At 42.5% G+C, this 12,400-nt stretch overlaps 1 protein-coding gene across 1 annotated transcript in view; it reads right to left on the minus strand.

Annotated features, from left to right (window-relative positions):
- TNRC6C (trinucleotide repeat containing adaptor 6C) overlaps positions 1-12,400 on the minus strand; it is a 191,648-nt gene that overhangs the window by 167,011 nt on the left and 12,237 nt on the right. Inside the window, exons 2-3 of the mRNA XM_026654389.2 lie at positions 5,963-6,062; positions 1,706-1,727 (exon numbers count right to left, since the gene is read on the minus strand). Of these exons, the coding sequence (XP_026510174.2) occupies positions 1,706-1,727; positions 5,963-6,062 (122 nt within the window). The remainder of the gene's footprint in view (positions 1-1,705; positions 1,728-5,962; positions 6,063-12,400) is intronic.

Genomic DNA, 12,400 nt, shown 5'->3' on the forward strand with positions numbered 1-12,400 from the left:
GGGGTGGGGGGGCGTTTTCACACCCCTGAGCGCAGCAAGTTGCAGCGCTGTACAGCGCCAGTGTAGCCAAGGCCCCAGACAGGAGACACACCACTGCGTGGAAGGACTCCTGTCCGGGAGCATGCAAGCCGCTTGCACACACTAGATCCAGGGGCTGCACAGAGAACTTCTAAACCAAAAGGTGCTAGAGGTATTAGTGTCAGGGCCAGTGCTTGTTGTAAGGAGAACTCCCCGGGTGTAGGCAAAAATCTCAGTGCAAAGTGCACTAAACCGCTCATGGCATGGAGCAAGGGGGAAGAATGAAAGACAGCCTTGTGGTATTTGAGGCAGTCTTAGAGATAAGGGGTGACTTGGCCAGACCGCCAAATACACAATACCATTTTGCTACATAGGCATTATTTGAAGATTCAGTGTGGTCTTCCTTCTTCTCAAAGGGTCACAGCAGTACAGGATATACTGAAACAAGAAGCACTTGAAGCCAATAGCGTCTGGAATTCAAGTAATTCTGAAGTGCAGAGAATCAAAGTCTTGAGGTAACAAGCTGTGAGGAGTGCCAAGGCAAATAAGGTGCTGAAATGTTCTATGCACAACAGAAAACCTGGGTCAAACAGATATTTCTCCAACAACTCCAGAAAAAGGTGCCATATTAGTGCTTCTGAACCAGTGGTAACACAAGAGCCACAAGGTCTCCCAAATCACATAAGAACAGGACCTGAGCAGAAGGCAAGGATGGCTGCATGTGGAAAAGAATATCTGAAGTCTTCAACTCAGTAGGTGGACTGAACAGCCAAAACGAAGAAGTGCACCTCCCATGTGAAGTTTCTTCGCTGATTATGCTCAAGAATGCTCTAACTGGAAGGTTCCAAGGTGAGCAGAGGTAGGAGTCCTGGCTGTTAAGCATTTGCAGGAAGGTAGCCCATTACACAAGTCCCATTGCCTCTGCCCAATAGTCTTAAATCTTGAGAGCTCTTGCACCAAGCACAAGATCCAAAACTGATGAATGATGTAAAAATTATACACCTCTACCCCGATATAACGCTGTCCTCGGGAGCCAAAAAATCTTACCGTGTTATAGGTGAAACTGCGTTATATTGAACTTGCTTTGATCCGCCGGAGCGTGCAGCCCCGCCCCGCCCCCCCGGAGCGCTGCTTTACTGCGTTATATCTGAATTAGTGTTATATCGGGGTAGAGGTGTATCTTTAAAGGGAAAATATTAATTTTAAATCTATTCAAAGTAATTAAGGAGATAAGAAATTATTTTCCTAGTTAAATCAACCAAGAGACATAGTTTCAGAAAGTCTTAATGCATGATAAACAGTTTAAAATTATCCTAATCCATTTTCATTAGATGACCACTAAAGATTTGAAGAAAAAAAAAAAAAAATCACATTTGCCTCCACATTAGGCTCCCTAAGTTATACTACTACTAAACAGAGCAACATATGTTGTGATTTTGTAGTTGATAGTGATCAAGTCATACATCTAAACCCATAGGCTAGATGCCTTTTATAGTTTAAAAAAATAGCAAATACATTCACAGGAAGTATTATACCGAAGACAACCCCCACGAGTCTGTAGAAAATACACTAGAAAATGTCCTTGTAAGTAGTAAGACTACATATTTTATGGTAAAATCAGAAATGCATTCTAAACAAACTCGAACATATTAAATATTTCACAAAAAGAGAATAAGTATTAGTTTACCTTTGGTTTTTTGTTCAGCAGCCTGAAAGAAAAAAAAAGTCAGAAATACTGGTCAGTATTAGACACTTTTTACTGCAGTTATATCAACGATATAGGACTGTACCCTTGACCCTTTAAAATTTCCTCTCTTGGAGAGAAATTCATTGAACACTGAGTTCCTGCTTTAGGAGAAACCTGGTGATATCTTACTAGGACTACAGTACTGTGAGACAACTTTCTTTCTACTTTAAATTTAACCCTATTTAGCTATGTTCTTAGTGACCTGAAGTTAGCATCACTAACTTTGTTATGAAGGTTAACATCAAAGCTGTATCCCAGTTGATAGTTACTTCAAATTTAATAAATTATAAGAGACTACAGATAACTCTCCAAAATATACATATAATTATTAATGTCAATGTCTATAAAACTCAGAGCAGAAAATCTTTACATTGTTGTAGCATGAAAATAATTCAAAACCAAATGCAAGGGCTCCACTGCAATATAGGATTTAAGAAATATGAAAGTCTGGATTTTTTGTTTGTTTGTTTTTTGTTAACGAGATATATAACGTGTGAAGTTGACTTATCTAAATATTTGTTTGGGCCGAAGCAAATCGAAAGTCTGGAAGTCCCATTTTCAGAGATGAAGTGCACAGCACAAGAAAATAGCTTTTTCAAGGCAGTTTTGACCCATTCTGAAAAGTTTCTGAACTATTATAGTGGGCAGCATAATGTGCGGGAATGTTTGTACGCACATCTGCATTTATAGCAATTATAAATCCAATTAGTATGTAGTATGCTATCCAATTAATAAACTGAAGAACCAAGAGATCAGTGCAATTCACCTTGCACACTCTTGACTGCCTTTTTATCTGTATTGTGCTCACTGATCCATCTAATCAGGACTACTTCCAACATTCCAAACCTCAGGACACCCTTCAACCTGCCACTTTTAAAAATAAAACAGAAGTGCTGAAAAAAGTTTTTTTCCTCACTTGAAGCCAATGACTGGCTGTACTCAGTCCCAGAAGAATGACTATTTACAGCCCAATTTAATGATCCAAAGTCCAAGAATGAGAGATAGATACAATAGGGAGCTAGGTATCCCTCTTTCCAATAAGATAGTGCACGTGTTTCCATAAGATATTATGAAACCTTAGAGCTTAAAAATGTGATATGATCGACAGGAAGGCTATTTTAAAGGTTTCTAATATAAATTTCTCTTTCTTCTAGATGTCTGTGAAGTTGGACTCTTGGGAATTAAGTATTCTGGCTTTGCAAGTGGAGGATAAAAAAAAGTACCATTGTTTTTCTTAAGTAAAAATACACGACAATACCACTAATGGTGTATAGGGGCAATGAGGATTTTTATTGGCACTGCTCTGGGATTATCAACATATCCCATATTTTTGCTATTTATTATAGTATGAATCTATCTAGAACACATGCCAAAAAACTATGCTACACTACCCATCGTGGATATGTAATAATATTATAAAGGGAGCTATTAGCAATCCCTATATTTAGGATGATTAACACTTCCCATTATAAAAGATTCATAGAACTTTTCAGAAAAGGTTGCAACACTCCTGTAGTTTCCAGCAGGTGTTCAATATTTAGCAGAGAAAGCCACGAGGCCAGATAAATGCCTTTTCTTTGTCCCATTACATTCAATTCAGGTTTGTCAGATATAAAAACTTTTCAAAATCTCCATTTTCCTTCCACTGCTTGCATTCCTCAGAAAAAAGGTTAGCAGCATTCCAAAATAGTAAATGAATATGAACATTCTAATTTATTTTAAAGCTAGGCTCACGCCAAAGTCAAAAAGCAGCAGCTTCACTTCACTCAGAATCCTGGGAGCAGACAGCCTCTCTGAGAGAGACAAAGAGGCACAGGATGGTCTCCTCTGCAGGACACCTGCACCTACAGCTCCAGGCTCTTTCCCCCTGCTTTATATGGGGAAGGAACTCCCCATATCTGGGAGAAGAAGGGAAGAGAAACAGGCTGAGTTCCCCCAAACACCTGTGAACTCAGTGACTCATTCCTTTCCCCAGGATAACACAACAGCAATCTCCTTCTACTAGCTAAAGGAAATAATCCTGTACCTGAAGCTGTGCTGAAGATTCAGGGTTCAAACACTGCCAGTGATGCATGGTGGGGATGTTATAGTAGCATATAATTTTTATCTTTTTCTTTTTAAAATGCTTGGCAATTTTATTAAACAACCTGTTAAAAGAACCTTATTTAGGTTGCAAAGTCGAACACTCAATTTAGGAAATGACAGAATGTAGGTTGCCCAGGCAACCGTAACTCTTCTCCCTTTTGCATATGCATTGAGATACAGTTTTTAATTACATCACATACTATTTTTTCCACACGAGTCCTGTTTCTTTCAGTGCACAGGATGGACAGTGCTCACCAAAAGATTCAGTGTTGCGTAATAAGTAAGGCTGTTTGTAGGATTCCTGCCTCATTTGCCCTAGAAGTTGGAAGGGAATGAGGCAGGGGACTGCAGGGAGAGAAAGAATGGTCTTGTAATTAAGGGAGGTGATTGCACACAGGAGAAAAATCAGCTCAATACCTGCCTATGACACCGTCATATATAATACTGAGTAAGTCACTAACCAAAACGTCATCATTGTGCAATACCTCATTTTCTAGGTGCCCAACTTGATACTCACCTTGGGGCTGGAAATGCAGCAATATTGAGCACTCACAATTGCAAATGAAGTCATTAGAACTGTGGATGCTTAGTACCTCTTGCAATACAGTAGTGTGGTCAGAAGGAATGAGCACAGGCTTAGAAGTCAGGACCCTCTGACTCCTAGCTCACTGATTCAACTGTATGGCCTCACGCAAGTCTTTGTCTTAGCTTCCTCATCAGTAAAATGGGGATAAAATTTATCTTGAAATTCATTCATATTTGTAAAGTTTAGATACTATGATGAGTTCCATAGAAGAGACCACGAGGAAATGAACAGTTCTGCACTCACTGCAAACTTTGGATGCTGTATGCTAAAATTAAGGCAAGGGACGCTAATTGAGTTAGATGGATAAAAATATTTACCAGTTACTTCATTCCTTGAGCATCATTCAGCATATGCACTGAAAGAGCAGGGTTCCTTCAGAAAAAACATTTTGTGATCATGTAATTAAAGCCTATCACAATGCATGGGGCACAACGAAGCAGAATTAAAGTTGCATGTGTGACCTAAACATTTACTAGCTTTCAAGACCTTGCTTTTGCAACCTAAATACTGTTTAATATAGTAGTTTGTATGTAATTAATAGATAAACACAAATTCTACTGATTGTAAATACCAAATTAATAATGAATTATAATACACATGATGGGATGGTTTCTGGTATGAGTATTAGTGGCATGACTTCTAAAAAGGCACTACTCACACAAAGGTAAGTGACTATATACATGAGGTTTTAACAAGGATTTTATTTTTGAATGCCACTGCAGTAGCCGTTAGCCAAGTACTGAAATATATTATTCATCTATGTATCAAATAGTTAATATTTTCCCCCCTTCATTTAAACTATATTGCATTTTTACAAGAACTTTCCATATTTGTTATTCTATTATTGAGTTTGTACTAAACATGTTTGAATAAGTGCTTATGTCATGTACTGCTGCAATTTGGAGCTATCCATTTCAATTTAATTTTTTTAATGTTTATCAATTATTCATATTTTAAATGCAATTTATATATGGTCATTCTAGCAAAGTTTTAATAAGTTTTCCTAATATCTTGCCTCATTATCCAAGATACTCTCATGTTGCCCAAGTATTTCCTCCCATCAGGGTTCCTCCCGAACGTGTGCTTCTTAGTGAAAGTGTATGGGCAGCCTAAAATAGGCTAATAAAAACCAAACTCATGTTATTTTCTAAATTTCTCAAGACATAAAAACCATTGGTGCTATTTGCAGGATGCTACATGAGTTAGATTTAATCGATTAATTGATAACATATATATGGCCATAATTTTCAGCTGACCACTTAAATGGATATTGAATGAAATCCATATATTTAGCAACTTCGTACACATGAGGAAAAAAACAGTATTAAAATGGCTGGAGGTGGGGGGTGGGAGGGGAGGTACCAGGACATGAAAAACTTGAGAACTGATCTTGCAACTCTTACACAGTCAATGTGACTTCTCATTCAAAGTAGCTGGAATTAATTCCTATGAGTAAAGGCCACAGGACCAACTCCATATAAGTGTTAAAGTAACTGCATCTCTAAAATGCAACAATGTAGACTAACCTTTTTCTGAGCACCTTCCTTCTTTTTCTTTTCTTCCTGCTTTTTCTTTTTCTTTTCTTCCATCAAATGTTCCTCTTCTTGAATTTCTTGTTCTTTCTCCCTATTAAAAATAAGTGTTGGGAAAGCTTATGAATGAGGTCAGTCACATCTATCGAGACAAACAATATACATAATATTAATGCTACAAAGTACACCTCTGGAAAGTAAGTAGAGAATAGAGTGTTTTCAGACACTAAAGTTCCAACAAGTAGTATTCCAATAGAATTGTTAAGAAAAATTCCAAACCAAAATTCCAATGCCATATAAAGAGAATGTCTACTTGCAAACTCCTACCAAAAGACAGTAACTTACAAAACTGGAATTTTTTAAGATTCTGACCAAACCTTTCATCCCCAATAATTTGATTTATATTCAATTCTAAAACATCAACAGCTCTAAAACAACTACAAAAATGTAAGTATTATTGTTTGGCAAGTAAGGAGTAAGCCAGACAACTGCCTTGTAACAATAATTTAAAAAATAGCTAGGGTATAGACATATGAAAGCTCAAAAATAGTACTTTTTAATGGTTTATTATACCACTCCACCACAGCCACTCAAAACTAGGCCCCACCACGCTCATTCCACCCCCCCCCCCCCCCCCCCCCCCCCCCCCCCCCCCCCCCCCTTTCCCGGGGGGGGGGGGGGGGGGGGGGGGCGGGGGGGAGTGCGGGCTCTGGGCTGGGGCCAAGGGGTTTGGAGTGTGGGAGGGAGCTCTGGGCTAAGCCTGGGTCAGGGGGTTGAGGGGTGCAGGCTCCGGGAGGAAGTTTGGGTGCAGGACAGGGCTCTGGGCTGGGGTGCAGGAGGCGGTACGGGGTGCTGGCTCAGTGAGGGGGCTCAGGGCTGGGGCAGGGGGTTGGGGTGCAGGAGGGGGTACGGGATGCTGGCCCTGAGAGGGGGCTCAGGGCTCGGTGCTGGGGTGCAGGCTCCCACCGGGCAGCGCTTACCTCAGATGGCGGCAAAGCGGGACTAAAGCAGGCTCCCTTCCTGCCCCAGCCCCACACTACTCCCGGAAGCGGCCATCAGACCCCTGCGCCCCCTGGGGGGGGGTGGGCAGAAGACTTGGCTCCGCACCCTGCCCCTCTCTGCAGGCACTGCCACCGCAGCTCCCACTGGCCGCAGTTTCCCATTCCCGGCCAATGAGAGCTCCGGGGGTAGTGCTTGCAGGAAGGAGCAGCGCACGGAGATCCCTGCCCCCTCCCCCGCCCAGGGGCTTCAGAGGTGTGATGGCCGCTTCCGGGAGCGATGTGGGGCCAGGCCAGGCAGGGAGCCTGCCTTAGCCCCGCTGCACCGCCAGACTTTTACCGGCCAGAGATCGCAATCGACTGTCGGAGGCTCCAGGACCGACCAGTCAATCACGATCTACTGGTTGGTGACCACTCTTCTAGCCAAACATGGATCATAGGAGCTTTTAGTTAACATTACGCAATGGTCATTGTGTTTTCATTTATAACACTGTTATTAAGCACAGTCAAGGAAAGTTTGTCATTTAAATTAATTGTACTTCATTCCACAGAATATTCATGTGGATTGTATCATGCATGCTTTGCATTTGTTTACATGATCTATCCAAAAATCAATTAAACTTAACTTCCTAATCCTAAGAAGTAGATGAAAAAATTCTGAATGAAACATTTTTTGCCATTGAAAAAAGAGGTTGTGTGAAAAACTACCATTTCAATGGAACTTTCTGTTTGGAAAAATCAATACAAAATACGTAAGGTAGAATCTCCATTAATCTGAGTCCGAAGAAGCACATGACGACTCAACTACAGGGAGAGAGATGTAGTGCAGTTCACAAACATTAACGAATTTGTCCTCACAGCACCTGTGTGAGGTAGGAAACTACTGTCCCCATTTGACAAACGGGAAACTGAGACAGATCAAGTAAATGACTTGCCCAAAGTCAGAGAAGACGTCTGTGACAGAGACTGGTACTGAGGCTTCAATTCAGTAACATATTTTAAAAAAGAAATGCAACTGATTTCAAGGAACTACTCGCATATTTGAAGTACCTGGCTGCATGGAAGCCTCAAACCAGATCTTTTAAGTTCCAGCTCAACGCATTAACCATTAAACAATCCTTTTTTAAAATTTATGTATTTGTATCAGAAAGAAAGATAACCAAATCCAGGTCAGCATCATGCTTACCTCTGACAGCCTTAGACATATTATTGCTCCAGGTCATGAAGAACATGGATCTATATGCACTGCCTCAGCTATCTAGTTTAACAGGGTTCCCATAGCGGCATAATGCTCCACTCTTAAATTCATATAAACATTCAAAATGGTCGTAGGTTTTGTAACGCTTTATTTTGACAGACAATTTTATCCAGTATCCCTTTACTCTCAACTTTGAACTTCCAAGCCTACCTTTATGTGTTACTACCTCAATGGAAAGTGGTTTAAAAAAAAAGCTAAATTAATACCATTCTAAACTGGTATAAAAATCTAAATCAGTATTTCAGATCCTAAATTATATTTCCAATAGTAATGGCTCATTTCAAGGACGGACATTATTCCATCCATGAAAGATAGCTCAGTGGTTTGAGCATTGGCCTCTTAAACCCAGGGTTGAGAGTTCAATCCTTAAGGGGGCCATTTAGGGATCTGGGGCAAAAATCTGTTTGGGGATTAGTCCTGCTTTGAGCAGGGGGTTGGACTAGATGATCTCTGAGGTCCCTTCCAACCCTGATATTCTATGCTTCTATAAGCCAAAATGCAGGGGGGTGTGTGTTTTGTTTTATATATTAAACAAGGGAACAGAATATAAATTTATTATTTAAGATTTTTTTCTTATTTTGCTTTTAAGTGGGTTTCTCTTAGCCAAGTAAAGATCCTACAATGGCATTCTGAGAATGGTATCATGGACATGGAACATCCCATCCCACAGGAGCACTCCTTGTGATGATGCCACTTCATTGGCTTTCTTGGGTTGACAAAAATAGCTGCTACTGTAGGATGAAGAGACACTGGGGCCTGTCTACATGAACATTCAGTTTGCAGCAAGCTGGAACATGAATCTATCTTGCACTAACTTGCCGCAAACTAACTGTCCTTGTGGACCCAGATGATACATATGAGCAGCTTGTCAATATGCTTTGATCTAGACTTGTTTCGAACAGGACTAGATGAAAGCACATTAATGAACTGCTAATGTGAGTCAGTAGCATCCACATGGAATTAGTGTGTGGCAAATTGTATAGACAAGCCCTCTCACATAAAAGCAAATATTCAAGAGCTAGCAGAAAAAGACTATTTTAGCTGCAATGTGTTAGAATGGCTGAAGAGTTGGGATCCAGGCCTTGGAGCATGAATATGATGAAGGGGCTTCCCGCAGCTTCCATTGGCCGGGAATGGTGAACCGTGGCCACTGGGAGCTGCAAGCAGCCGTAACTGCGGACACTCAGGTAAACAAAGCGTCTCAGGGCCAGCCAAGGGCTTACCCTGAACAAACCGTGAACCAAGTTTGGGAACCCCTGCCCTATACTGAGACCTTTGGGGACTAGCAAAACGTAGTGTATTTCACATTTCCAAAATATTTATGCACACTAACTTCACAATTTTAGCTGATTTGTCTGAACTTTGCTAAGTGTCACTGTGGAGACAAGTCCTATGATGTAATCAGGAAGAGAAGTTTACAGTACACTTCTAAATCCCATGAAAATCCCATGAGCGGAGCGGACAGGGGGCTGCAGACAGGAGAGTTTGAGAGGAAGAGCAAGAGATCCCGCTGCTGAACAGGCTATCAGGTGAGTGTGAGAGTACTAGCTGTTGTGAGTGAGTTTGCTCAACTGTTTGAATTTTAATTTTGATTCTGATTTCAGGTGACTTCAGTTTCAGTTGCTGTGGCAGTTGGGACTGAGTGCCTGACCCTGTTCCCTTGACTGCCTTTGATTAGCCTTCCCCAGTGTGACTCATGAGGGGGTAGGACTGACCTAGGCAAGCAGGCTTTAAAAGCCAGAGGCAGAGCAACCAGGGGGCTGCAGACAGGCGAGTTTGACAGAGGGAGGCCTACGATGGTTAGGAAGACCCGCAACACCTGTGCAAGCACTGCTTCTGTCTCCTCTGCCTGCGCCTGTAGCCAGACAGAGCGCCTGAGCATGGATGCTTCTACCCAGATCCTGGTGTGGTTTTGCAGGGACTGTGACTTGCAATTCCCACTTACTGATACCCAGGCTGGGAGGACCATCCCAGTACACAGGACTGCTGACACACCACTGGTGGAGGAGGAGATGGCTCAGGGTGGACACTGGCAGCTGGTTACTTCTGGCAGTAGGCAGTGCTCCACCTCTGCTCCAAACCCTCCCGCCGTGGTAATAAGTAACCGTTATGCTCTTCTTGATACAGGAGAGAAGGAATCGCCCCCTACAACAGAGGAGGAGAAGCCTCGTACCCCTAAGGCTGGGAGGTCTGCTGCCACCACTGCGAATAGGAAACGTAGGGTAGTGGTGGTCGGAGACTCTCTTCTGAGGGGGACTGAGGCGCTCATCTGTCGCCCTGACAATTCATCTCGAGAGGTATGCTACCTGACGGGGGCCCATATCCGAGACGTTACGGAGGCATTGTCGAGGATTATCCAGCCCTCTGACTACTACCCCATGCTACTCATCCATGTGGGCATAAATGATACTGCGAAGTGTGACACTGAGCGGATCAAGAGTGACTACGGGGCTCTGGGAGTATGGGTGAAGGAGTTTGGAGCGCAGGTGGTATTCTCTTCCATCTTTCCTGTCAAAGGTAAGGCTCATGCAGAGACAGGTGCACCGTGGAGGTGAATGCCTGGCTGCGAAGATGGTGTCACCAGGAGGGCTTTGGCTTCCTTGACCACGGGATGCTATTAGAGGAAGGACTGCTAGGCAGAGATGGCGTTCACCTTTCGAGGAGGGGAAAGACAATATTTGGACACAGACTGGCTAACCTAGTGAGGAGGGCTTTAAACTAGGTTTGACGGGGACAGGTAAGCAAAGCCCACAGGTAAGTGGAGAACATGGAGACCTGGGAGATGGGTCGGAAATAGGAGGGAGCGTGGGCTATAATGGCAGAGAGAAAGGAGGGTCAGGGCAAAACTGGGAGGCAAGATCAAATCAGTATCTTAGATGCCTATATACAAATGCGAGAAGTATGGGTAATAAGCAGGGAGAACTGGAAGTGCTAATAAATACAACTATGACATTGTTGGCATCACCGAACCTTGGTGGGATAATACACATGATTGGAATGTTGGTATGGATGGGTACAGCTTGATCAGGAAGGATAGACAGGGGAAAAAGGTGGTGTTGCCTTGTATATTAAAAATGTACACATTTGGACTGAGGTAGAGATGGACATAGGAGACGGAAGTGTTGAGAGTCTCTGGGTTAGGCTAAAAGGGGTAAAAACCAAGGGTGATGTCATCCTAGGGGTCTACTACAAGCCACCAAACCAGGTGGAAGAGGTGGCTGTGGCTTTTTTTAAACAACTAACAAAATCATCCAAAGCCCAAGATCTGGTGGTGATGGGGGACTTCAACTATCCAGATATATCCTGGGAAAATAACACAGCAGGGCACAGACTATCCATAAGTTCTTGGACTGCATTGCAGACAACTTTTTATTTCAGAAGGTTGAAAAAGCTACTAGGGGGGAAGCTGTTCTAGATTTGATTTTAACAAATAGGGAGGAACTTGTTGAGAATTTGAAAGTGCAAGGTAGCTTGGGTGAAAGTCATGAAATCATAGAGTTCACAATTCTAAGGAAGGGTAGAAGGGAGTACAGCAAATAGAGACAATGGATTTCAGGAAGGTGGATTTTGGTAAGCTCAGAGAGCTGATAGGTAAGGTCCCATGGGAATCAAAACTGAGGGGAAAAACAACTCAGGAGAGTTGGCAGTTTTTCAAAGGGACACTATTAAGGGCCCAAAAGCAAGCTACTCCGCTGGGTAGGAAAGAAAGAAAGATAGCAAAAGACCACCTTGGCTTAACCACGAGATCTTGCATGATCTAAAAAATAAAAAGGAGTCATAAAAAAATGGAAGCTAGGACAAATTACAAAGGATGAATATAGGCAAATAACACGGGAATGTAGGGGCAAGATTAGAAAGGCAAAGGCACAAAATGAGCTCAAACTAGCTACGGGAATAAAGGGAAACAAGAAGACTTTTTATCAATACATTAGAAGCAAGAGGAAGATCAAAGACAGGGTAGGCCCACTGCTCAGTGAGGAGGGAGAAACAGTAACAGGAAACTTGGAAATGGCAGAGATGCTTAATAACTTCTTGGTGAAGACCGAAACAAAGAAGTCTGAACGAATGCCTAACATAGTGAATGCTAACGGGAAGGGGGTAGGTTTAGAACAGGGTTCTCAAACACACAGCCCGCAGGCGGCCCACGGAGCTCTTCCCTGCGGCCCGTGGAGCTCC

Source organism: Terrapene carolina, unplaced genomic scaffold (genome assembly GCF_002925995.2).
Source record: "Terrapene carolina triunguis isolate 2854851 unplaced genomic scaffold, T_m_triunguis-2.0 Scaffold192, whole genome shotgun sequence".
NCBI lineage: Eukaryota > Metazoa > Chordata > Testudines > Emydidae > Terrapene > Terrapene triunguis.